Genomic DNA, 27675 nt, shown 5'->3' with positions numbered 1-27675 from the left:
TTGTGTTCCCTCTCTCACTGTCTATCAAATAAATAAAATCTTTAAAAAAAATTTTTTTATCAGCAGCACGCCTGGGTGGCTCAGTCAGTTAAGCGTCTGCCTTCGGCTCAGGTCATGATCTAAGGATCCTGGGATCGAGTCCTGTGTCGGACTCCCTGCTCAGCAGGTAGCCTGCTTCTCCCTCGCCGTCTGCCCTGCTCATGCTCTCTCTCTCTCATATAAATAAAATCTTACAAAAAAAAAAAAAAAAAGAATTTATATCAGCACAAAAGCTGAAAAAACACATGGTGCCACTCTCTCATTTTACAGATAACTAAACAGACAGAAACCTGCTTTCTTAGGGGAGGTGAGGTATACTAAAAACTTCTCTTGCCATATTCAAGTCTTTATGGGCAAGTACTTCCAACCCATTAAAGCATGGGGGACTCTCTGGTCCAGGTACTGTTTGCTGTTCTCTCTACAGATCAGTATTTTACACTCAAGGAATTAAAAAGGCAGAAATAAAAGCTGAATTCTTCCAGTAATAAACCAAGTCTACACCCTGGCCTTTTATTTCAGTGAGTTCCAAAATTTAAGATCCTGGGACACACCAGATGTTATACACACATGATAAGAGTACACAGCCATCAAACATCTAATTTTTGAAAACTATAACAAGGACACAGAAAAAAAACAACATATTAAGTGAAAAAAGAAGTCTACAAAGCAGTATGTTTTCATTTATTATTTCTAAAAAAATGCAGATTTAGGATTTGTTCATTGTGCCTACAATAGGCACTGGGAAACGAGTAGTACACACAAAAAAATCTGTCTTCAAGAAGCCTGCATAGAGGAGCAGAAAAGAGTGCTATTTTATAGTATTTCATCAACTATTTACAGTACACCACATTTTAACAAAGCTAAAATCAGTATTCATCTCACAAATCAGAGGAATCCTAACATTGCTGCCTGTTTAGTTGGCAGAGTTTCTTCTTTCTTAGCTGGTAATGGTGGTAGGGCACAGACAATGGCATCATGTTTTATAAAATAAGAGAGTTGTAAGGAAAGGTCTTACTACTAAGGGGACATTTGATCAGAAACCTAATAAGGTGAAGAAGTGATTATCTAGGGTAGACTAGACAGCAGATGGACTATAATAATTTAATCCCCATTGTTTAGTGTTTCAATTTTTCCTTTTTAATCAAACCTAGAGAAAATACTCTTAATCACACTCATCTTAAAATACTCTTTCTCATGACTTCAGAGATAACTATGCTCTCTAGTTCAACTTCTACCTTAGTGGCCACTCCTTCTCAGGCTCTTCCTCACACTGAATTCCCCAGGAGTCAGTTCTAATTCCTCTTCTTTCAGGAGATCTCCTCTGTGACAAATACTGAATCTCATGTACGACTACTGACAGTATTTTGACTCTCAAATATGTATTTTTGGCTCTCATTTTTCCTATGCTCTAAACTTATGTGCAAAATATCATCACCAAAATCTGTCAGTTCTACCTTCTACATTACCTCAGTCCACCCATTTTTCTACATCTCTGTTACTATTACCAAAGTCCAAGCCTGCTATGATCTCCCTCCCTTCTGAAAAGGCTAATTCCTTCCTGTTTCCCTCTATATATTTTTCTTCCAGCTAATTTATTCACCAAAGGTGTAGCATTTCAAACATAACACAAACCATGTTATGCCTTTGCTTAAAATTTAAAATCCTTCCATGGCTTCCATTATGTGTTGAAAACACCCAAATTTCCCACCAAAGACTAGCATGACATGGCACCTGCCTGCTATGGTTTAGCCAGTGACTAAAACCAGAATGCATTTCTCCAACTGGGGCAGCCCCAAGGAATCTGTTTTAAACAAGGCCAACAGCTGGTATTGATTTTTCTATCCAGCGCTTTCAATGTCAGAGTGAGAAATTCAATGAGTGCATGTAAATGAAAGAGAGCCTATGGTTCCCTTAAACAAATGCCTCATCATCTAGAGACACACGTGAATGAGCGAACAAGATTCTCACTATCCTAGTGAAACCACAACTAAGGGGCAATCAGTTTGAGAGAATCACCTGACCAAAACAAAACAAAAAAACCCTTACTGAGCAAGACTCTAGTCTGGCACACTGAAACAGTTAAGTGTAGAATAAGTGGAAGGGGGGCGCCTGGGTGGCTCAGTCGTTAAGCGTCTGCCTTCGGCTCAGGTCATGATCCCAGGGCCCTGGGATCGAGCCCCACATCAGGCTCCCTGCTCCGCGGGAAGCCTGCTTCTCCCTCTCCCACTCCCCCTGCTTGTGTTCCCTCTCTCGCTGTGTCTCTGTCAAATAAATAAAATCTTAAAAAAAAAAAAAAAAAGAAAAAAAAGAATAAGTGGAAGGCTCCCCATGCCCCTCACCTCCCTCTCACTCCCCTCTACACCTTGGGGAGGCAGAGTTAGGTCCAGTATATCTGTTAAAAACATAACACAGGTATTCTAAGTGAGTAAAGAGAGAAAACTCCAGTGAAGCAAAAGGAGAAAAAATATCTACGTTTTCAGTAGGAATACAGACCCAGAAAAAGTGGGGTCTCCCAATCCTTCTGATATTTTTAAGTTTTGAGCAGATGCCAGAAAGTTACCATACTGACTTTGGGCAGTCAAGTCCTCAGAAACCTCACTTTTTGGTCCTTGGTGTCACTTCCTCCTATCTTTGTGAAGCAAAATTCATCTATCACTGAATTTGTTCACGCACTAATAGAGCTAGGTTTACTTTTTATCCATTTATGGGGGGGGGGGAAGGAGAGCAGGAGCACACACGGAGGAGCAGAGGGACAGACTCTAAAGCAGACTCCCTGCTGAGCACAGAACTCCATGCGGGGTTTGATCCCAGGACCCATGAGATTGTTAACACCTGAGGCGAAACCAAGAGTCAGATGCCCAACCACCTGCACCACCCAGGCACCGCTGAGGGCTTTCTGCAGCTTTCCCAAATTGTCACTTATCTGTGTTTGATGTGTTTGTGAGATAAAGCTTCAATTTTTATGCAGTAAAAACTATCTTTACTGTTCATTTCTTTTTTCAGATTATATGGTAAAAAAAGGTCTTTTTTCATTTGAGATGAATACTCATCTATATTTTCTTTCAGATTCTCTAAAATTACCTTTTAAGTATGAAACTTATTTTGGTAAATATTGTAGGCGAGAGCCCTATTTTTAAAAATAAATCATTAAACCAAAAAAATCATTAAACAAATGTCAATTGTTCAAGCAACATCTACTGAATAATCCGTATTTCCTCCATTGCTTTGGAATGTCACTTTGCAATGCCACATAAATCTATGTTATGGCATCTTAACTTAAAACCCCTTTCTCCTACTACACTTCTTACTCCTCACCAAAGAAGGTGTTAAATAAGCAGATATGTTTTAAGTCATAAAAGTCCGTATGAAGATTAAAAAATTTAATTTAAAATTATAGAAAAGTTGGGGCACCTGAGTGGCTCAGTTGTTAAGCAGCTGCCTTCAGCTCAGGTCATGATCCCAGGGTCCTGGGATCAAGTCCCCTATCAGGCTCCCTGCTCTGCGGGGAGCCTGCTTCTCCCTCTCCCTCTGCCTGCCGCTCCCCTTGCTTGTGTGCTCTTTCTCTCTGTCAAATTAATAAATAAAATCTTTAAAAAATAAAATAAAATTACAGAAAAGTTGGGGCGCCTGGGTGGCTCAGTTGTTAAGCAGCTGCCTTCGGCTCAGGTCATGATCCCAGGGTCCTAGGATCAAGCTCCACATCGGGCTTCCTGCTCAGTGGGGAATCTGCTTCACCCTCTCCCACTCCCCCTGCTTGTGTTCCCTCTCTCGCTGTCTCTCTCTCTGTCAAATAAATAAATAAAATCTTTAAAAAAATAAATAAAATTACAGAAAAGCATAAAGTTGACAAGACACACACACACACACAAATCTCTTTGTGTATCACACTATTTCCTCTCTTAAGGAACCAATACTGCTAAATAATTTTCACAAGTCCTGATTGACAAAGTGAGGGAAGAAATAGGGTAATGATGGGACATGGATGTGGATAGTTATTCAGGCCAAACAAGAGCATGACTGTGTTTTTAGGCTAAGGAAAAACAGCCAGTTGAGGACAATCTGAAAGAAAAGGGGGAAATAAGGGCTCAGGAAACTGAAAGGGATGAGAACAAGAAAAGATGTCAGGCAGGTACCTTGAAAAGGAAATATACAGATGACAGAAGAATGAATAGGGCCTGGTGGTTCACTGCCAACAGTCTGTTTACCAATGAAGAAGTGAGGTAGTTTGTTGAGTAAACATGAAGAATTTGACGTGGACAGTGAAGTTCTAAAACAGCGACTGAAGTGATCAAGGGCAGGCGCATGGCCCACAAATAAATGCTCACATATATGGTCACGTAATCTCCAACAAGGGTGCTAACAACACTCAATGGAGAAAAGACAGTTTACAACAAATGGAGCTGTGAAACCTGGACATCCACATGCAAAAGAGTAAACCTGGACCCTTACTTTATACCATCTGCAAAACTTAACCCCAAATGAATTAAAGACCTAAAACTAAGATCCAAAACTATAAAACTCCTAGAAGAAAACAGGGGAAAAGCTGTATGACATTTAATTAAGCAATGGATTTCTTGGGATTGACACCAAACACATGGGAAACAAAAGTAAAAATAGACAAAAAGGAGTACATCAAACTTAAAAACTTTTGTGTATCAAAGGACATAATCAACAGGATAAAAAGTCAACCTACAGAATGGGAGAAAATATGTGCAAACCATACAGCTGATAAAGGATTAATATCTAGGATATATATATTAAAAAAAAAAACTCCTACAACTCAATAACAAAAAATCAAATAACCAAACTAGAAAATAAGCAAGACTTTATAATAGACGTTACTCCAAAAATGATATATGAATGTCCTAAAAACACATAAAAAGATGCTCAGCATCACCAATCAGGGAAATGGAAATCAAAATCACCATGGGATACCATTTTATATCCATTAGAATGGCTACTATCCAAAAAGAAAAAAAGTGAAAACAAGTGTTGGTGGTGATATGGAAAAGTTGGAACCCTTGTGTATTGTTAGTGGAAATGTAAAATGGTGCAATTATTATGGAAACAATGTGGTTCATCACAAAATCAAAATTTAAACTACCGTATGATCCAGCAATCCAACTTCTGGGTATATAACCAAAAGAAGTGAAAGCAAGGTCTTGAAAAGAAATCTGCATACTCACATTCATAATAGCACTATGCACAACAGCCAAGGGTTATAAGCAACCCTTGTTCCTCAAAGAATGAATGAATAAAATGTAGTATATACAATACAAACAAGAGAATGTTATTCAGCCTTAAAAAGGAAATTCTATGACAAACTACAACACGGATGAACTTTGACAACATTATACTAAGTGAAGTAATCAGTCAGAAAAACAAAAACTTCACATGAATTCACTTATACGAGGTATCTAAAGTAGTAAATTCATAGAAACAAAGTCAAATGGAGGTGGCTAGGGGAAAGGAAAAACGGTTTAAGTTGTTCAATGGGTGCAGAGCTTCAGTTTGGCAAGATGGAAAAATTCCACAGCTCTACTGCACAATAATGTGCACTAACACTAATGAACTGCACAATTAAAAATGGTTAAGATGGCAAATTGTATGTATTTTTTGCCACAATTTATGGGGGGTGGGGAAAGGGACAGGCAAATGGACTGCAGAATACTGAAGACCCAGGTGAAGTTGGAAATCTGAGATTTATATATAGTGACACCAATCTAGAAATGCAATTTAGAAGTGCAAAGATAAAATCAATCACCCAAAAAGAGCTTTAGAAGCAGTATTTTAGTTTTTATATCACAAAAGCTAATAGGAAAAGACTTAACTAGATAAAAGAATAACTATTTAAATAGTCATATCACAATAAAAAAAAAGAAAAACACTAAAATTGACTCTAGACATCCAGCTTCCAGTTTGGCATGTAAGGAGCTTAGAAGTAGCCACTCTGTCCTAACAAAAAGTAAAAATTTGAACAAACTAAAAAAACAAAATACAACTCATTTTAGATCCATAAGAGAAGTTAAGGTCACTAACTGCCCCTCAAAATTGGAGACAAATACAGAGAATCAAACCTCACCACAGGAGAAACCTCCACAGGAGCCAGTGCCAGGGTAGGAAAACCTAAACTGTAATTGACAATTGTTGGAAACTCAGGGTGGACAAGTCTGAGATAAAAACCCCATCACATTACTCAAATTCTACCAAGTACATCATGCCCAGCTGTAAGAAAAAAAAATGACAAGGCTACTAAAAGGCAAAAAACAGTTTAAAGAGAGAGAGCAAGAAGCACCTGTGTGACTCAGTTAAGCGTCCAACTCTTGATTTCAGCTCAGGTCATGATCTCAGGGTCATGGGATTGAGCCCTGCATCCCACTCCACACTCGGTGGGGAGCCTACTTCTCCTCCCTCTCTCTCCCTCTATCCCTCGCCCTGCTTGCATGTGCGCTCTCTCTAAAATAAATAAATCTTTAAAAATAAAAATTAAAAAACAGAGCAAGCATCAGAATAAGACTCAGATATGCAAGAGATGCTGGAATTATCAGACTGAGAATTAAAATAACTATGATTAATACACTAAGGACTCCAATGGATAAAGTAGAACAAATGAGCAAGGTAAGCAGAGAGATAAAAATTGTAAGCACAAAAAGAAACGCTAGAGATCAAAAACATTAGCATAGAAATGAAGAAGAGCCTTTGATGGACTTACTAATAACCTGAACATGGGTGAGCTAAGAATCTCCAAACTTGAGGCTCTCTCCAAAAAAATCTACAGAACTGAAAAGCAAAGAGAAAAAAAGATAAAGACAAACAAAATATTCAAGAATTGTGGAACAACTACAAAAGGATAATATCCATGAAATAAGACTACAGGAAAGAGAAAAGATAAAAGAACAGAAGAAATATCTGAAACAATAATTACTATGGAATTCCCCCAACTTAATGTTACACAAAAAAACCCATAAATCCAGAAAGTTCAGATCCAGCATGCTCAGAGAACATCAAGCAGAATAAATGCCAATAATAATAATAATAAAACCTATGCATATCATATTCAAACTACTGAAAATAAGAGACAAATGACATTTAAGCTAGAGAAGACCTCACCTATGAAAGGAGCAAAAGTAAGAATCACATTTAACTTCTCAAAAACCATGCAAGGAAGAAAAGAGTGGAGTGAAATATTTCAAGTTGAGAGAAAAAACAACCAACCTAGAGTTCAGTACTCCATGAAATTATTCTTCATAAGAAATGGAAGAAATATTTCCTCACACAAACAAAACTGAAGGAATTTGTTACCAGTACATCAGCCTTACAAAAGATGTTGATAACAGTTATTTAGAGGAAAAAAAAAAAATGATACAGCTGAGAAATTCACATCTACATAAAAAAAAATAGGAAAAGTGAAGATAAAATAAAAACTTCTATTTTTCTTTTTTTAATTGATCTAACGTATACCAGTTGTTCAAAACAATACCAACATGTATTTTCATTATGTAGGAGAAATGTATATAAAATTTGTTTGTGTTTACATATATGCTCACATATTTTATATAAAAGTAAAATATATGATGGCAATGACACAAAGAAAAGGAAAATTTAAGATTATTTTGTTATTATGAGGTACTCACATTACCCATGAAGTAATGTAGTGTTATTTGAAAGTAGACTTGGATTAGTTGTAAATGTATATTGCAAACTCTAAGGCAACTACCAAACAAGTAAAAAAAAGTTTAACTGACATGCTAAAAAAGGAGCAAAATTGGGAGTCACAGAAAATGCTAAGTGAAAACAACAAAAGGCAGATTAAGAAAGGAAGACAAAAAAATAGGAACAAAGAACAAGGACAACAAATAGAAAATAGCAATAAATAAGATAGCTCTTAACCCAACCATATCAATATTAACTAAAATGTCAATGGTCTAAGTCTACCCAGAGAAAGATAATTTTTAATCCACTCTGACAATGTCTAAAATTCAACTATATGTTGTCTACAAGAAATCCCAATTAAATATAAAACCCATATAGATTAAAGGTAAATGGCTGGGGAAAAAAAAAAAAAAAACACTAACTCAAAAAGATATAAGCACCACCATGTTCACTGCAGCATTACTTACAATTGCCAAGACATGAAAACAACCTAAGTGTCCACTGACAGATGAATGAAGAAAATGTGGTACATATATACAATGGAATATATTCTAACCATAAAAAAATGAAATCTTGCCATTTGCAATTAACATGAATGGATTTCAAGGGCATTATGCTAAGTGAAATAAATGAGAAAATGACAAATACAGTATGATTTCACTTATATATGTGGAATTTCAAAAAACAAAACAAAGACTCAAGATCATAGGTACAGAGAACAGACCGGTGGTTGCCAGAGTTGGCAGGGTGGGCAAAATGGGTTAAGGGAGTCAAAATGTACAAACTTCCAGTTACAAAATAAATGAGCCAAAGGGGATATAATATACAGCATGGTGAATATAGTTAATAACATTGTATTGCTTATTTGAAATTCACTAACAGAGTAAATCTTTAAAGTTCTCATCACAAGAAAAAAATTCTGTGACTATATACACTGACAGATACTAACTACACTTATTGTGGTGACCATTTCACTATATGAATATCGAATCGTTATGCTGTATGCCTGAAACTAATACAATAAATACATAAACAAGTAAAAGTAAGTGGTCTGAAAAAGATACACCAATCTAACATTAATCAAAAGAAAGCAAGAGTAGCTATACTGATTCTAAACAGAAGACTTCAGGGCAAAATTATCCAGGATCAAGAGGAAGCACTACATTTTGATAAGGTCAATTCTCCTACAAGACAAAGAAGTTCTTAACATGGTATGTCCTTAAACACAGTAAAATATGTAAGGCAAAAACTGATAGAACTGTAAGGAGAAATAGATGAATCCACTTTTACATATAGTTGAGCTATTTCACTTTCCCTCTATCAGAAATAGATCCAGCAGGAAGAATCAGTAAGGACAATAAATGAACTAAACAATATCATCTACCAACTGGACATAATTGATATCTATAGAATACACATCCAACAACAGAATACATATTCTTCTCAAGCTCACATCATTCACCAAAACATTATGGGCCATGAAACACACCTGAACAGATTTAAAAGAATAGAAATCCTACAATGTATGTTTTCAAACCACAATAGAGTAACAGAAAGGTAGCTGAATAATGCCAAAATACTAAGAAATTAAGCAACAAACTACTAAATAATACATGGCTCCAAGAAGATATCTCAAGAGAAATTTTTTAATATTTTGAACTAAATAAAAAAAACATATCAAAATTTGTGGGATACAGCAAAAACATCAGAGACTTTTTCTTTTTTTAAACATAGTACAGCCCCCTCAGTGCTCACAGCACCCCAGTGAGGAAGCTGGGCAATGGTTCGGGGCTGCATGCTCCTCTAGCACAGGTATACTATGAGAGGCCCACAGAGAAGGGCCTGCCATCAATCCATTATCATGCACTAGAGATATATTAGTATATATACTAGATAAGATCTAGAATTAATTATCTAAGCCTCCACCTTAGGAAACTATTAAAAAAGCAAACAAAATAGGCAAAAAGAAAGTAAAAATTAAAAAATAACATGAAACACAATTAAGAAATAAAACCAACAAAACCAACGGCTGATTTTTTGAAAATATCAATAAAAATCAATAAACATCTCATCAAGGTAACTTAAGAAAAAAGAGAACACAAATTACTAATACCAGAAATAAAAGAAGGGGGACGCCTGAGTGGCTTAGTCAGTTAAATGCCTGCCTTCAACTCAGGTCACGATCCCAAGGTCCTGGGATGGAGCCTTGCATCGGGCTCCTTGATCAGGAGGGAGCCTGCTTCTCCCTCTGCCTGCCACTCCTCCTGCTTGTGCTCTCTCACGCACACTCTCTCTGCCAAATAAATAATCTTAAAAAAAAAAAACTCAGACAAGAAATAGATTACCTAAATAGGCACATATCTGTTAAAGAAACTGAATAAATAATCATCTTCCAAAACAAAAAGCACCAGGTTCACTGGTGAAGTCTACCAAACATTTAATAAAAAAGATTATACCAATTCTCCACAATCTTTCAGAAAATAAAAACAAAGAAAATAACTCTTAATTCATCTTATGAGACCAGCATTACCTTAATACCAAAATCAGAGAAAAACATTATAAGGAACTACAGACCAGCATCACTCACAATCCATAGCTACAAAAGAATATTAGCAAACCAAGTCCAACAATGTATAAAAACAATTATATGCCACAACCAAGTGGGATTTATCCCAGGTATGCAAGGCTGGTTCAACTTTCAAAAATCAATTAATGTAATCCATCACATCAACAAGCTACAGGGAAAAAAAAACTCATGATCACATCAATACATGTAGAAAAACATCTGAGAAAACTCCACACCCATTTCCAATAAAAAACAAAAAACAACAACGCTCAGTACATCAGGAACAGAGGCAAATTCCTCAACTTAATAAAGAATATCTACAAAAACGAACATCATACTTAATGGTAAGGAACTCAACGTTTTCTCGCTGAGATCAGGAACAAGGCAAGGATGTCCCCTCACCACTCCTTCACATCATCATACTGGAAGTCCTAACTAATACAGAAACACAAGAAAAGAAAAGATACACAGGTTGGAAAGGAAAAAATAAAATTATATTTGCAGACAACATGACTGTCCACAAAGAAAATCCGAAACAACTGATGAAAAAATCCTGGAAATAATAAGTTTGAAGGATACAAGCATAATACAAAAAAGTCACTTTCCTATATACCAGCAACGAACAAGAGGAATTTGAAATATAAAACACAAAACCATTTTACATTAGCACCCCCAAAAACGAAATGCAGGTGATCCTTGAACAATGTGGGAGTTGGGGTGCCAACCTTCTGCACAGCTGAAAATCTATACATAACTTTTGACTCCCTCAAAAACTTAACTACTAAAAGCCTGCTACTGATTAAAACCCTTACCAAAAACATAAGGCAATTAACACATAGTCTGTACATGATATTATATGTTGCATTCTTAAATAAAACTAGAGAAAAAAACATTAAGAAAATCATAAGGAAGGAAACAAAATCACAAGGAAGAGAAAATACGTAATACTACATTGTATTTATCAAAAAAAATTCACAGAGAAGTGGACACGTGCAGTTTAAACCATGTTGTTCATGGATCAACTGTAGTTATAAATCTAACAAAGTATGTGTAAGATCAGTAAGAGGATAACTACAAAACTCTGATGAACGAAATCAAAGAACTAAATAACTGGAGACATTCCATGTTCATGGACAGGAAGATTTGATCTTAACAAGATGTCAGTTTTTCGCAACTTCATCTATAGATTCAATGCAATCCCAAACAAAATCCCAAGAGCTATTTTGTGGATATCAACAAAGCGATTCTAAAGTTTATATACAGAGGCAAAAAACCCAGAGTTGCACAATATTGAAGAAAAAAATCAGAAGGACTGACACTACCTGACTTCAATACTTACCATAAAGCTAGACTAATCAAAAGAATGTGGTATTAGGTGGTCCCTTCCAAAGAGCTAATAATGTAGCAGAAGTGGAGCAGAAGAAGCACACCTTCCACAAGTTCACATACCGTGGCATGGACCCTCAACCAGCTGCTGGACGTGTCCTAGGAGCAGTTGATGCAGCTGTACAGCGCCTGGCAGCAGTGGAGGCTCAACCGGGGTTTGTGGAAGAAACAATGCTCACTGCTGAAGCACTTGTGCAAGGCCAAGGAGGAGGCTCCCCTGATGGAAAAGCCCAATGTGGTTAAGATGCACCCGTGGGACACAATCATCCTGCCTGAGATGGTGGACAGCATAGTGGGTGTCTACAATGGCAAGACCTTCGAACAGGAGGAAACCAAGCCCAAGATGATTGCCCACTATCTGGGTGAGTTCTCCATTACCTACAAGGCTGTGAAGCACAGCAGGCCTGGTACTGGAGCCACCCACTCCTCTACTTCATCCCTCTTAAGTAGCCTGTTCAGCCAATAAAGGCACAGACTTCTCAAAAAAAAAAAAAAAAGACAATGTGTATTAGCAAAAATATAAACAAAATGGGACAGAATAGACAGCTCAGAAATAGACCCAAATAAGTACAGTTAACTGATTTCTGACAAAGGAGCAAAGACAATATAATGGAGGCAAAATAGTCTTTCAACAAAGGGTGTTGGAACAATTGACATCCACAGGCAAAACCATAATAAAATAACAATAACCACAGACATCATACCCTTTACAAAATTTAACTCAAAATGAATCACAAACCTAAATGGAAACATAAAACTATAAAATTTCTAGAAGATAATGGGAGAAAATCTAAATGACCTCAGGTCTGGTGATGACTTTTTAATATACAACACCAAAGGCACAATCCATGAAAGAACTAATATGCTGTATTTCATTAAAATTAATTCATTAAAATTAAAAATTTCTGTTCTGAAAAAAAGTTTGTTCTGCAAAAGACACTGTCAAGAGAATGAAGACAAGCCACAGAATGGAAAAAATATTTGCAAGAGATACATCTGAGAAAGGACTATTACCCAAAACACACTAATAATAAAATGAGATTTAAAAATGAATCAGTGATCTGGACACATCACCAAAAAATATATACAGACAGCAAATAAGTATATAAAAAGATCCACATCAATTTGTTTAACTGCAAATTAAAATGAGACACCATTACATATGTATCCGAAAAGCCAATATCCAGAACACTTAAATCACCAAATGATGGCAAGGCTGTGGTGCTACAGGAACTCTCATTCATCGCTGGTAGAAATGTAAAATGGTACAGACACTGTGGAAGACAGTTTGGCAGTTTCTTACAAAACTAAACACACACACACACACACACACACACCCCAAAAACTCAAAAACCTAAACATATGATCTAGCAATAGTGCTCCTTGGTATTTCCTCAGAGGAGTTGAGAACTTAAGCCACCCAAAATCCTGCACACAAATGTTTTATAGTCAAATCTTTGAACCAACCAAAATGTTCTTCAGTAGGTGAATGGATAAATAAACTGTGGTATATGCAGACAGTAGAATATTACTCAGCACTTTAAAACAAATGAGCTATCAAGCCATGAAGAGACATGGAGGAGACTTAGGTGCACATTACTGAATGGAAAAAGCCAATCCGAAAAGGCTACATACTGTATGATTCCAACTATATGATATTCTGGAAAAGGCAAAACCATGAGGATACTAAAAAGATTAGTGGTTGTCAGGGACTAGGGGGAAGGATGAATAAGCAGAGCACAGAGGATTTTTAGTGCAATAAAACTACTCTGTGTGACACAATAATGGTAGATACATACCATTATACATTTGTCAAAACACACAGATTATACAACACCATGAGTGAACCCTAAGGTAAACTACAGACTTTGGGTGACAATGATATGTCAAAACAGGTTCAACTGTAACAAGTATACCACTCTGTGGGAAATACTGATAATGGGTGAGGCCAAGCACTGTGTGCAGGCAGGGAGTATGTGGGGAATATCTGTACCTTCTGCGCAATATTGCTGTGAACCTGTAACTGCTCTAAAAAATAATTTTAAGGGGCGCCTAGGTGGCTCGGTTAAGTATCTGCCTTCCACTCAGGCCATGATCCTGGAGTCCTGGATTGAGCCCCATGTCAGGTTCTGTGCTCTGCGTGGAGCCTGCTTCTCCCTCTGCCCCTCCCCACTCATGCTCTCTTTCTCTCACTCTCTCTCAAATAAAATAAAATCTTAAAAACAAAAAATTGTTTTAAAAAATTTAACTCTAATTCTCAACAAAGTATCCTCATCAAAATGAATCCAACAGCATATTAAAAGTATTATACACCCAATATATGGCCAACTGGGATTTATCCCAGGAATGCAAGATGGTTCAATTAAAAAAAAAAAAATCGAGAATACATTTTAACAGAAAAAAATGATCATTTCAACTGCTGCCAAAAGAAAAATTTCACAATATTCAACATCTGTTCATAAAAACTCTCAGAAAACAAGAATACAAGAATTCTCTCAGAAAACTAAGTATAACTTCAATATGATAAAGGCCATAAATGAAAAGCTCACAGCTAACATCATACTCAATGGTAAAAGACTTTTAAGGCTTTCCCCCTAAGATTAGGAACAGCTTTTACCACTTCTATTCAACATTGTATTAGAAGTTCTTGTCAGAGCAATTTGAGAAGAAAAAGAGATAAGCTTCCAAATTTCAAGCAAAAGGAAGATGTAAAACTATCTCTCTTCACAGATGACATGATCCTAGATAGAGAAAATCCCAAAGAATCCATAAAAAAACCACTAGAGCTAAGAAACTAATTCAGTAACATTGCAAGGTACAAGATCACCACACAAAAGTCAGTTGTGATTCTATGCACCAACAATGAACAATCCAAAAAAGGAATTAAGAAAGCAATTCCATTTACAATATCATCTAAAAGAGTAAAATACCTGGGTGACAAATTTAACCAAGGAGATGAAAGACTGTGCACTGAAAATTACAAAACATTGCTGAAACAAATTAAAGTCTTAAACAAGTGAGAAGATGTGTTGGAGGATAGAATGACCTAACACAGTCAAAATGGCTCTACTACCCAAAGCAATCTATAAATTCAACACAATCGCAATAAAAATTCCAACAGCCTTTTCTGCAGAAATGGAAAAGCCAATCCTCAAAATTCATATGGAACTGCATGGATACCCAAACAGACTAACACTCTTGAAAATGACAAAGTTGGAGGACTCACCACTTTCCAATTTCAAAACTTACTACAAAGATAAAGCAATCAAAACAGTGATCCTAACATTAAAGACAAACATATAGTCCAAAGGAACAGAACTGAGAGTTCAGAAATAAACCCATACATCTATAGCCAATGGATTTCTGGCAATTCAATGGGAAAAGAACATTCAATGGGAAAAGTTTCTTCAATAGATGGTGATGGCACAACTGATTTTCCACATGCAAAAGAATGAAACTGGAACTGTTCCCCCCACCATATGCAAAAATTAACTCAAAATGTGTCAACAACTTAAATATAAAAGCCACAAAAATTTCAGAAGAAAACCCTGGGATAAGTCTTCATGACCCTGGATTTAATAATGTATTCTAAGACATGACACCAAAAAGCATAAGAAACAAACAAAACAGGTAAAATGAAATTCATCAAAATTAAAAACTTCTGTACACCAAATTACATTTTAAAGAAAGTAAAAAGGCAACATATAGAATAAGAGAAAATATTTGAAAATTATATCCAATATATAATTTCTGCAACTCAAGAAGAAAACAAATATTCTATTACTAGCCCAAGGCAGGTGCTTGGGTGGCTCAGTTGGCTAAGCATTTGTCTGCCTTTGGCCCAGGTCATGATCTCAGGGTCCTGGGATCGAGGCCCTCATTGGGCTCCCTGCTCAGCAGTGAGTCTATTTCTCCCTCTCCCTCTGCCCCTGCTTGTCCTCGCACACGCGCTCTCTCTCGCATGTGTGCACGCGTTCTCTCTCAAATAAATAAAATCTTTTAAAAATAAATAAAAGCCCAAAGCAAGGACTTGTCTACAGATTTCTCTATGAAAGACCACTTCAGGGGCGCCTGGGTGGCTCAGTCGCTGGGTGTCTGCCTTCGGCTCGGGTCATGGTCCCAGGGTCCTGGAATCGAGCCCCGCATCGGGCTCCCTGCTCCGTAGAAAGCCTGCTTCTCCCTCTTCCACTCCCCCTGCTTGTGTTTCCTCTCTTCTGTGTCTCTCTCTGTCAAATAAATAAATAAAATCTTAAAAAAAAAAGACCACTTCATGTTGATCTGGATGGCTACATTTTAAAAAGAAAAACAAAATAACAAGTTTTGGCAAGGATGTGGAGAACCTGGAACCCCCTTACACTGCTGGTGGGGATGTAAAATGATGTAGCCACTACATAAAACAGTTTGGGATTCCTCGAAAGTTAAAAAGAGTATGACCAGCAATTCTACTCCTGGATATATACCCACAAGAATTGAAAACAAGGTCACAAATAGATATCCCTACACCCATGTCCACAGCAGCATCACTCACAACAGCAAAAAGGTAGAAACAACCCAAGTGTCCTTCAACAGATGAATAAACAATGTGACATATATACAATGTATTATTATTCAACCAAAAAAAAAAAAAAGAGGCTCTGATACATGCTACAACATGGATGAACCCTTAAAACACCCTAAGTAAAATAACCCAGATACAAAAGGACAAATATTGTATGCTCCTGCTTATATGAAATATCAAAAATAGGCAAATTCATAGAGAAAGAAAGTAGATTAACAGTAACCAGAGGCTAGAAAAAAGGGAAACCTGAGGAGTTACTAGTTAATGGTTACAAAGTTTCTACATGGGGTGATGAAAAGTTTCTGAAAACAGACAGCGGTGGTAGTTGAACGTTATTAATATAATTAAAAACTGAATTGTACACTTAAAAGTGGTTCATGAAGGCTGGGAAGATGGCAGAGTAGGAGGACCCTAAGCTCGCCTCATCCCACAGGAACATGCACATCACTGTAAATATCCCAGAAAATGATCCAGAGACTGGCAAAACTCCAGAACTAAAGATTGAGAAGAGGCCACAGGAAAGAAGGTAGGAAAGGTGGAGGAGACCTGGTCTGGGAGCAAAACAGACTGTGGCCATCCACGGTTAGGAGGGAGCCAGTAGCACAGTGGAGGGCAAGAAACAGATTATCACGCCAGGGAGCCCACACGGGGGAGATGAATCCCCCTTGCTTTGAATGCAAGAGGGGCCAAGCAATTTAAAAATCAGGGAGATCTGGCTCTGAGAGCCCAGAAGGCATAGACAAAGCACAACTAACAGCCTAAAGAGATACAGCATAGAAGCAGCAACTTGAAAAATGTCTACGACATACAGGAGGAAGAGTTATTTACTCATCTCACAGTGTGTCCCCAAGAGGCAGGGATAACAGGGAGTCCCCTCCAGGAACAAAGGAGCTGGCAGGGGCCATTTCCCTCCAATGACCCCAGCATAAACACATGACCACCTCCAGGAAACAGAGTGGTATCACATTTGCTACTTAACTTGCTTACACCAACCACCCTCCCCATACCACCCCACGCTTCTCTGGACCTATCCTTCCCAGTCACACTTCCCTCAGTCCCTGTGGGTACCTGCCCCAGAAGATCAGTGCAAACCCTGTCCACACCACATCTCTGACCCACACATTTTCATCAGTTCAGCAGCAGTGGCAGATCTCATTTCACAAGGAGACCAGCATGTACCTTGCTAAAACAAGCCCACCCCAGCAGGGAACAAACACTGCCCACAACAGGCAAAAAGAACCTCTGCAGATGACTGGACTAAAGAAAAAAGTAGCCAGAACACAATAGCAGAGCACATCCAACACGCAGAGGAGACACTCCCTGAAGTGCCAGGTCCTGGAAAACAGGGGATACCTCACTGCAAAGCATTACATCCTCTTCATAAGGCATTACCTTCAAGAGTGGGAGATGTAGCTGACTTTCCTAATACAAAGAAACAAACACAAAATAAGAAGACAGAGGAATATGACCCAGATGAAAGAACAGGACAAAAACCACAGCAAAAGACCTAAGCAAAATAAATTTAAGTAATATGCCTGATAGAGAATTTAAAGTAATAGTCATACAGATACTCCCTGGACTTGAAAAAAGAGGGGAAGACATCAGTGAGACCCTTAACAAAGAGATAACAAAAAACAAAACAACAAAAAAACCAGAGATGAAGAATGAAATAAAAAAAAACACAATGAAATAAACAGGCTAAAAGAAACAATCAAACTGAGCAAGTGAGAGACAAAAAATTATGCAAACTGAGAATAAACTTGGGAAACTCAGTTACTCCACCAAACGTAATAACATCCACATTATAGGGATCCCTGAAAAAAGAGAAAAGAAGGCAGAAAATTTGTTTGAAGAATTAATAGCTGAAAACTTCCCTAATCTGGGGAAGGAAACAGATACCCAGATCCAGGAGGCACAGGGATCCCCTGAAAAATATCAACCGAAGAATAGCTACACCAAACCACATAATTAAAATGGCAAGAAGTACTAACAAAGAAATTTTAAAGCAGCAAGAGAAAATAGAGTTACATACAAGGGAAACTCCATAAAACTATCAGTGGATTTTTTTTCAGCAGAAACTTTGCAGGCCAGAAGAGAGTGGCATGATATATTCAAAATGCTGAAAGGGAAAAATCTGCAGCCAAAAATACGTTATCCAGCAAGGCTATCATTCAGAATAGAAAAAGAGATAAAGAATTTTTCAGACAAATGGAAACTAAAGGAGTTCATGACCACTAGACCAGCCCTACAAGAAATTAATTTTAAGATTTTATTTATTTATTTGACAGAGAGATTAATTAAAGGGGATTCTGAGTGGAAAGGAAAGAATATAAGTAAAAATATGAAAAGGAGGAATCACAAAAGTAACTTTTACACTTAAAAAATAAGTGTTATCTGTAAAAAACAGTCAAGGGACTCACAAAATAAGAGGATGTTAATGAATGACACCATATACCTAAAACATGGTGGGGGGGGGGGAGAAGAATGGGTTGAAACATAAACATTTAATCATACAGAGTGCTAAATGCAGATGTTACACACAAACTTAATGGTAACCACAAATCAAAAACCAGTAATAGATATGCAAAGAATAAAAAGAAACCCAAGTATATCACTAAAGCCAGCAAATCATGAAAAACAGCAAGGATCAGAGCGAAACTACACGAACAAAACAAGTAACAAAATGGCAATTAATACGTATCAATAATTACTTTGAATGTAAATGGACTAAATGCTCCAATCAAAAGACACAGGGTGACAGACTGGATTAAAAAAAAAAAAGACCCATCTATATACTGCCTACAAGAGACTCATTTCAGACCTAATGACACTGCAGATTCAAAGTGAGGGGAAAGGCGAAAGATTTATCATGCAAATGGCTGTCAAAAGAAAGCTGGAGTAGCAATACTTAGATCAGACAAGAGAGACTTTAAAGCAAAAACTAACAAGAGACAAGAAAGGACATTATATCATTGTAAAGGGTACAATCCAACCGGAAGACATAACAATTGTAAATATTTATGCACTCAACATAGGAGCACTCAAATACACAAAACAGTTAATAACAAACATAAAGGAACTAATCAATAGTAATAAAATAATAGTAGGTACTTTAACACTCCACTTATATCAATGGACAAATCATCCAAACAGAAAATCAACAAGGAAACAGTGGCTTTGAATGACACAGTGGAACACATGGATTCAACAGATACATTCAGAACATTCCATCCTAAAACAGCAAAATACACATTCTTTTCAAGTGCACATGGAACATGGTCCAGAAGAGATCACATATTAGGCCACAAATCTCATCAAATTCAAAAAGATCAAAGTTATACCATGCATCTTTTCTGACCACAAGATTAAACAAGAAATCAACCCCAAGAAAAAATCTGAAAAGACCACAAATACATGGAGGTTAAATAACATGGTACTACCAAGAAATCAAAACCAGGAGCTGATTCTTTGAAATGATCAAACATTGAAAAACAATGAATGGGTCAACCAAGAAATCAAAGAAGAAATCAAAAAGTACACGGAAACAAACACAATGGTCCAAAAATCTTTGGGATGTAGCAAAAGAGGTTCTAAGAGAGAAGTTTAGGAGTGCCTGGGTGGCTCAGTCGGTTGGGCATCTGCCTTCACAGTTCAGGTCATGATCCTAGGGTGCTAGGATCCAGCCCCGTGTTGGGCTCCCTGCTCATCAGGGAGCCTGCTTCTCCATCTCCTCCCTGCTCATGCTCTCTCTCAAATAAATCAATAAAATCTTAAAAAAAAAAAAAAAAAAAGGAAGTTTATAGCAGTACAGGTGTACCTCATGAAACAAGAAAAACCTCAAACAATGTAACCTTGTATCTAAAAAACCTAGAAAAAGAAGAATAAACAAAACCCAAAACCAGCAAAAGAAAATAATAAAGATTACAATAGAAATGTTATATGGGGTGCCTGGGCGGCTAAGGTCATGGTCCCAGGGTCCTGAGACTGAACCCCACATCGGGCTCCCTGCTCCGCGGAAAGCCTGCTTCTCCCTCTCCCACTCCCCCTGCTTGTGTTCCCTCTCTCGCTCTCTGTCAAATAAATAAATAAAATCTTTAAAAACAAACAACAGAACAATGAAACCAGGAGCTGATTCTTTGAAATGATCAACAAAACTGATAAACCTCTAGCCAAACTCATCAAACAAACAAAAACATATGGGGGGGGGGGGGCTTAAACAAAATCACAAAAGACAAACCACCACCACCACCACAGAAATACAAACAACTGTAACAGAATATTGTGAAAAATTGCATGCCAACAAAATGGACGATCTAGAAGAAATGGATAAATTCCTAGAAACATGTAACCTACCAAAACTGAAGCAGGAAGAAACAGAGAATATGAACAGACTGATTACCAGCAATGAAATTGAATCAGTAATCAAAAAAACTCCCAACAAAAATCCATGGCCAGATGGCTTCAGAGAAAAATTCTACCAAACATTTAAAGAAGAGTTAATACCTACTCTTCTCATACTATTCCAAAAAGTAGAAGAGGAAGAAAAACTTCCAAATTCAAATTCATTCTCCGGGCCAGCATTACCCTGATAGTAAAATTGAAAACAACAGAAAAAAATGAAAAGATATTCCATGCTCATGAATCGGAAGAACAAATATTGTTAAGATGTCAACACCACCCAAAGCTATCTCTACACATTTAACACAACCTCTCTCAAAATACCAAGAGCATTTTTCACAAAGCTAAAACAAACAATCCTAAAATTTGTATGCAACCAAGGAAGATCCTGAATAGCCAAAACAATCTTGGAAAAGACAAAAAAACAAAAAAAAACTGTAAGTATCACAATTCTGGACTTCAAGTTATATTACAAAGCTGTAGTAATCAAAACAGTTTAGTACTGGCACAAAGACACATAGATCAACAGAACAGAACAGAAAGCCCAAAAATAAACACACAATTACATGGTTAATCTCCAATGAAGGAGGAAAGAATATGCAACGGGAAAGAGGGTCTCTTCAACAAATGGTGCTGGGAAAACTGAACGGCTACATGCAAAAGGAGGAAATTGGACCACTTTCTTACACCATACATAAAAATAAATTCAAAATGGATTAAGGGGAGTGCCTGGGTGGCTCAGTCGTTAAGCTCTGCCTTCAGCTCAGGTCATGATCCCAGGGTCCTGGGATGGAGCCCCGCATCCGGCTTCCTGCTCAGCGGGAGGCCTGCTTCTCCCTCTCCCACTCCCCCTGCTTGTGTTCCCTCTCTCGCTGTCTCTCTCTCTCTCAAATAAATAAATAAAATCTTTAAAAAAAAATGGATTAAGGATCTAAAGGTGAAACCTGAAACTATAAAAATCCTAGAAGAGAACTCACAAAGTAATTTCTCTGACATCGGCCATAGCAACCTTTTTCTAGACAGGTCTCCTGAAACAAGGGAAATAAAAGCAAAAATAAACTATTGGGACTGCATCAAAATAAAAAGCTTCTGCAGTGAAGGAAACAATCAAAAAACTAAAAGGCAACCTACTGAATAGAAGGTGACATATCCAAATGACCTATCCAAAATACATGAAGACACTATACAACACCCAGCAAATACAATTTAAAAAAGGACAGAAGACACGTACAGACATTTCTCCGAAGAAGACATACAGATGGCCAAAGACACATAAAAAGATGTTCACTATCACTCATTATCAGGGAAATGCAACTCAAAACTACAACGACAGATCACCTCATACCTATCAGAATGGCTAAAATTTCCATCCTTGTTGGCAAGGATTTGGAGAAAAAGGAACCCTCTTGCACTGTTGGGGGAAATGCAAACTGATGAACCCACTATGGTAAACAGCATGGAGGTTCCTCAAAAAGTTAAAATAGAGCTATGATGTAATCATAACTACTGGTTTTTCACTCAAAAAATCAAAAACACTAATTCAGGGGCACCTGGGTGGCTCAGTCGGTTAAGTGTCTGCCTTCAGCTCAGGTTGTGATCTTGGGGTCCTGGGATCAAGCCCTACTTGGGACTGTCGGGCTCCTCCTGCTTCTCCCTCTCCCTTTTCCTCTGCCCCTCCCCCCTCATTTGTGCGCACAAACTCTCTCTCCCTCAAATGAATAAATAAAATCTTAAAAAAAAAAAAAGTTAAAAACAAAAACACTAATTCAAGGGGATACACACATCCCTATATTTATTGCTGCATTATTTACAAAAGGTAAATTATGGAAGCAGCCCAAATGTCTATCAAGAGTTAAATGGATAAAGATGTGGTACATATATACACAATGGAATATTACTCAGCCATAAAAAAGAATGAAATCTTGCCATTTGCAACAACATGGATGGAGCTAGAGAGTATAATTTGAAGTGAAATAAGTCAAAGAAAGACACACCATATGATTTCACTCATATGGAGTTTAAGTAACAAAACAAACGAGCAAAGGAAAAAAAAGAGAGAGAAACCAAGAAACAGACTCTTACAGAAAACAAACTGATGGTTACCAGAGGGGAAGTGGAAGCAGGGATGGGTGAAATAGGTGATGGGGATTAAAGACGTATACTTATCATGATGAGCACTGTATAATCACTATATAATCACTATAATATAATCACTATATTGTACACCTGCAACTAATAGAACAGGGTTAAGGAATTAAAATTAAAAACTTTAAAAAAGGCATTAAAATGGCAGATTACATATATTTTACAACTTAAAACATCAATAATGTAACATACCAAAATTCATTACGCTGTACACTTTAAATGGTGAACTGTATGGCATGTGAACTGTATCTCAATAAAGCTGTATAAAATATACTCTCATTTTATGTCAAAATAGTGACATATTCTCAGAAAATTATTCCAAGTGACCTCAGTATGAGAGTATTGAGTATACATCCTTAACAGGATATATTTTAAAAGTAAAGAATGATAGGAGTGCCTGGGTGGCTCAGTTGGTTAAGCATCTGACTCTTGATTTCAGCTCAGGTCATGATCTCATGGTCATGGGATCGAGCCCCACGCCGGGCTCTGCACTCAGTGTGGAGTCTGCTTCAGATTCTAAGTATTTTTTAAAATAAATATAAAATAAAAAACTATAAGCAATCTTAAACTTCAGTATTAATAAAAAACCTGAGAAAAACAAGGAGGCTAGAACTGTAATCATAACAGAGCCTTCCTTTCCCTCCCTAAATCCATAAATTTAAGAGCTCTGAAGCAGTTTATTACAATAATACACAACAGTCAAGATGGGCATTAAAATGAACAGAAAATGAATAGATTCCCACAAGTTACAATGTCAACATATAATAGAAAAATCAACTCCACTGTCTATTTTGCCTCGAAATATCTCATTAAAGTCTATCTCAGGATTGGGGTGCCTGGGTGGCTCAGTCATTAAGCGTCTGCCTTCGGCTCAGGTCATTATCTCAGGGTCCTGGAATCGAGCCCCACATTGGGCTCCCCGCTCGGCGGGAGGCCTGCTTCTCCCTCTCCCACTCCCCCTGCTTGTATTCCCTCTCTCGCTGTGTCTCTGTCAAATAAATAAAAAAAAAAAAAAAAAAGACTATCTCAGGATAACTGAACAGCAATTATTAAAGAATAATATATAGAACCATAAAATTGGGGGGAAATTTGATAGTCTTCTGTCTTCATTCTGCTCATTTCATAAAGGAACTGAAGCCTAAGGGGGTAAAGTGCCTTGTTTAAGGATACACAGGTAGGAAGGAAAAGAGCCAATGTCATCCATAATTCAGTCACTCCATGATTCAGGACATCCATGATTCAGTCACTGCTTCTTTCCATGATACTTTATGCCACTGTAAGCAAAAACTTAAATTCATTTACACTCCTATCAAAACTGATGTGGGGCTGAAAAGAAGAACATTCAGACCCGGAGAGTTGTCACATTAACCCTCCTCTTGCAGAGCCAAATGACTCTCCATCACCCCAGGTCTGGAACACCCCCTGCAAAAAGCTTAAGCAAATGGATTTTTTCTCAGTATAAACCAAGGGGCTCCAAACTTAAGGAGTCCTGACAAGGGTGACGGCAGGGGTTATAGAAGCAGATAAGCAAAGTCTAGATACTGAACGGTGAGTTCCCCAATCTCCTTCCCCTGGAAGAGAAGGTTAAAAATAGAACAAAAAGACACAAGAAAGAAAGAAAGATATGGATGATCAAACCAGAACCAACTTTCAGTTAGCAAAAACGTAAGATTGGGGCAAGGGGAGAGGAGAGCTTGGGATGGGGGAAGAAATGCTCAAAGAAATAACACCATGTCCCAGAACTGAAAGAAATGAGTTTTCCAATTGAAAGGAAACTTCCAGAAAACCTACAAGCTATCAATAACAAGAATCACATCAGATTTCGAACAATACAAATGATCAGAAAATGAAGCAATACTTTCGAAATTGAAGGAAAAAATTATTTCAAACCTAGACTCTGATAATCAAACTATAAATTAGGTGAAACTTTTTCAGGCATACCATGTTAAAAAAAAAAAAATCCCATCCATTCCTTCTCAAAGCAAACTGGAGACTGTGCTACACCAAAACAGAGAAAGTCAAGAGGACATGAATTGCAAGAAACCAAGGGTCTAAGAAAAGAAGTGAAGGTAATTCTCAAGATGATGATAAGCCAACTCCCAGAGCTAGAACTGTGTAGCAAAGAGGAGGAGCCAATCCAGACTGCAGCAGTAAGACAAGAGTGCCCCACAAGAAAGACCCTTAAAAAAATTTTTAAGCTGAAATCGATGGATGTGACCTCTTTGATCACACTTGAGAGTTGAACTGAGTTTGGGTAAAGAATTAGTAATACATCCTAGATAACTCAACAAACCAAAAAAATAAACTATTAACTTCAGGAAAAATAGAACTATGCAATAAAGGTGGCTCAAATGCAAAAGTATGTACCTTACCATAATTATATAAACACAAACTATTCGTTTAACCAAAAATTACAACAACGAAACTGGAAGAATGAGGGGGAGAAAGATCTGTGGACAGAGATCTGGAGGACAGATTATAAAGTATCTATAATGTGGAAAAGGTGAGAGAGAAATAAAAGTATGTACTATGTTATTCACAAGTCTAAAGTATATGGTAAACAAACAACTGAGAGCTGTCCGGTTGTGTCTGAGCAGTAGGAATTAGGGGTGCGGATTGGGAGACCAACTCAACAGAAATCTAGGAAAACTAAACAGAAGCCAACTAGAGAAAGGAAAATTGAAGAAACACAAGTGATATTTTCAAAAAGGACAAAAGCAGGCCTGAAGGAATAGAAAATGACAAAACAAAAGAGACAAACAAATGAAAGCATAATGGAAGCCTGGGAAGGTAAGACTATGGACCCACCATTGCATTCCAGAACCTGGGACATCCCAGAAAGCATCGCCAGTTCACACATGGCGGATCTTTACCAAACTGGGAGCCAAGTAAATACTAATCTTTCTACTCTTAAAAGCCACTGTCTCTGCCTCCTCCACCCTCTCCCTTCAATGCTATCCAAAGCACCCTGTTTTATCCTTTCACTTAGACCTAAATTTATAGAATACCATCACCTGTTACAAAGTTACTCACTTGCTAATTGAAATCCCCAATTTCTAAAGTAAATGATTTCTCCTGTTTGAAGAAAAACATCTGATTAAAATAATACTCTTTAAATGTAAAACAGAGGTAGCCATAATAACCAGTCCTTAAAATTCTGACTCCACCCCTCCCCTTTATTTGATGGAAAAGTTAGGTAGTTCAAAGAACATTCTAAATTCTGTCTACAGAATTAAGATATTAATCTTTTGGGAGCCAGGGTCCCCACTAAAAATCTCATGAAATCTCTAAACTTGGCTTTTTAAAAAGTATGTCAATGTCAGCATACAGAAACCCTTAATGAGGTTCTGTTTTAGACTCTGGCACCACATTTGTTGTTTATGACTATGCCAGCAGTTTAAAATTACAATCTGTATGTAGGTACCTATTCTTCTCCTCTGCTGTAACCGGCTGTAACCTACTCCGTTATTCCTAAAAGAAACTAAATCAGACCCATTACCAAAATCCTACAAAGACATATGCCTACTATATTGTTAAAGATACAATTATGCAGCTATTATAACCATGTTCATCCCTGGGTTTCTTTTCATTTCCTCACACATCTTTATTCTCATAGGCCCTTACCCAGAAGAGACCTTGAATGACTGTCCTTTTAACATCAACGTTTAGTGCTTACTATGTGCCAGGCATTGCCCTAAATGTTTACCATGAGTCATCCTATATACTCCTACCAATACCATTACTCCAACTTATTAAGTTTAACTTGCCTCAAATCACACAGCTTATAAATAAATGGCAGTGCTGTGATTCAACTCCCAAGCAAACTGACTCAAGATCCTGTGCACACCACCCTTAGCCTTTTTCCTCACCCTCCACATCCAATCACTAAAATTCTGAAAAACCCAAAATATATCTGCTACATTATCTTAAAAGAGAAAAAATACGCTGAGCATGTTGTCAAAAAGATTAAAAATTTTAAGCCATAGTAACAACGGCCTGTAAGAAATTCAGAATACCCAAGACTGCGTTTTAAAAAAAATAAAGGCAAATAAAAGAAGCCTCTTAAGAGTGCTGGGAATGGGAGAGTGGGAGTGTGAAGAGGAGGGGCAGAATCCTTATAAACGCACGACAGATGCCTCAAAATAGGGGGGTCTACCAGTGTCATTTGCGCGGTCTGTCAGGGAGTTGTAAGTGTGGCTACCCCTGCACCGGTCCGCTGGATGCCTATGATGGTTGCCCGTCACCGTCACCGCAGTAAAAGCCCACCCCGGAGCTGCGTCAGTCCCCCGCTGGGTTCCATCGACCTCCAAAGCCTGGAAGGTGCCGCTTCCGCCGCAGCGATAAACTGTCCGGGAGACGAGAAGAAACCCCGCCGCAAATGGCAAGCTCCGGAGCCCCGGTGACGAGGCCGCGCCGACGCAGCCGAGAAACCCCGGGACGGGATGGGCCCGCGAATAAGGACCGTCAGGAGCAGGCCAGGAGAAAGAGGAAGAGCTGGCGCCAACGGCAGCCTGCCGCGGCCTCCCCCCCCCTCCCCGCCCCCGAGCTCGCGAGCGCCACGCCGCCCACCGGACCGCGGGAGCCGGCCGGCGCCTCAACGCGCCAGGGAGCGGCGGCCGCCAGGAGCCATGACGCCGGCGCTGCGCGGGGCCGCGGCAGGGCCAGGGCGGAGGCCGCCCGGCTCTCCAGGACCCGCTCACCTCTCGGGGCGACGGGATGGAACCCTGTACCGAGGCGATATACCGCTCCACGTCGGCCTTGCTGCGCCTCATCGCGCCGAGACCTGACTCCCTGGGCGCGGGAGGCCAAAGCCGAGGCCCACAGCGGTCGCCGTCTCCAGGAGCAAAGCGCCGGAAAACCCGTGACGCAGCGCCGTCGCCGGCCGACAAGCGGCCCGCCCCGCCCCGCGTGCGTGTTGCATCAGCACTGT

At 38.3% G+C, this 27675-nt stretch overlaps 1 protein-coding gene, 1 non-coding gene and 1 pseudogene across 5 annotated transcripts in view; 1 reads left to right on the top strand and 2 right to left on the bottom strand.

Annotated features, from left to right (window-relative positions):
- The window catches only part of LOC116641645 (E3 SUMO-protein ligase RanBP2), an 81523-nt gene extending 53891 nt beyond the window's left edge, over positions 1 to 27632 (bottom strand). Inside the window, exon 1 of one of the 4 annotated variants that reach the window (XM_032419451.1) lies at positions 27446 to 27632. In XM_032419451.1, coding sequence (XP_032275342.1) covers positions 27446 to 27517 — 72 coding nt within the window. In that variant the 5' untranslated portion in view covers positions 27518 to 27632. Of the gene's footprint in view, positions 1 to 11707; positions 11796 to 27011; positions 27255 to 27445 lie in introns of those variants that run through there. The other 3 variants (XM_032419452.1, XM_032419454.1, XM_032419453.1) reach the window with 3 other exon arrangements.
- Positions 6607 to 12539, top strand: LOC116641902 (annotated as a pseudogene).
- On the bottom strand, positions 9422 to 9557 carry LOC116642123. Its single transcript, XR_004301306.1, has one exon. It is a non-coding gene; the product is annotated as a small nucleolar RNA SNORA42/SNORA80 family (small nucleolar RNA).
- Positions 27633 to 27675: the final 43 nt, after the last annotated feature.

Source organism: Phoca vitulina, unplaced genomic scaffold, assembly GCF_004348235.1.
Source record: "Phoca vitulina isolate PV1807 unplaced genomic scaffold, GSC_HSeal_1.0 scaffold22, whole genome shotgun sequence".
Lineage (NCBI taxonomy): Eukaryota > Metazoa > Chordata > Mammalia > Carnivora > Phocidae > Phoca > Phoca vitulina.
This window is presented reverse-complemented; position numbering and strand designations above follow the sequence as displayed.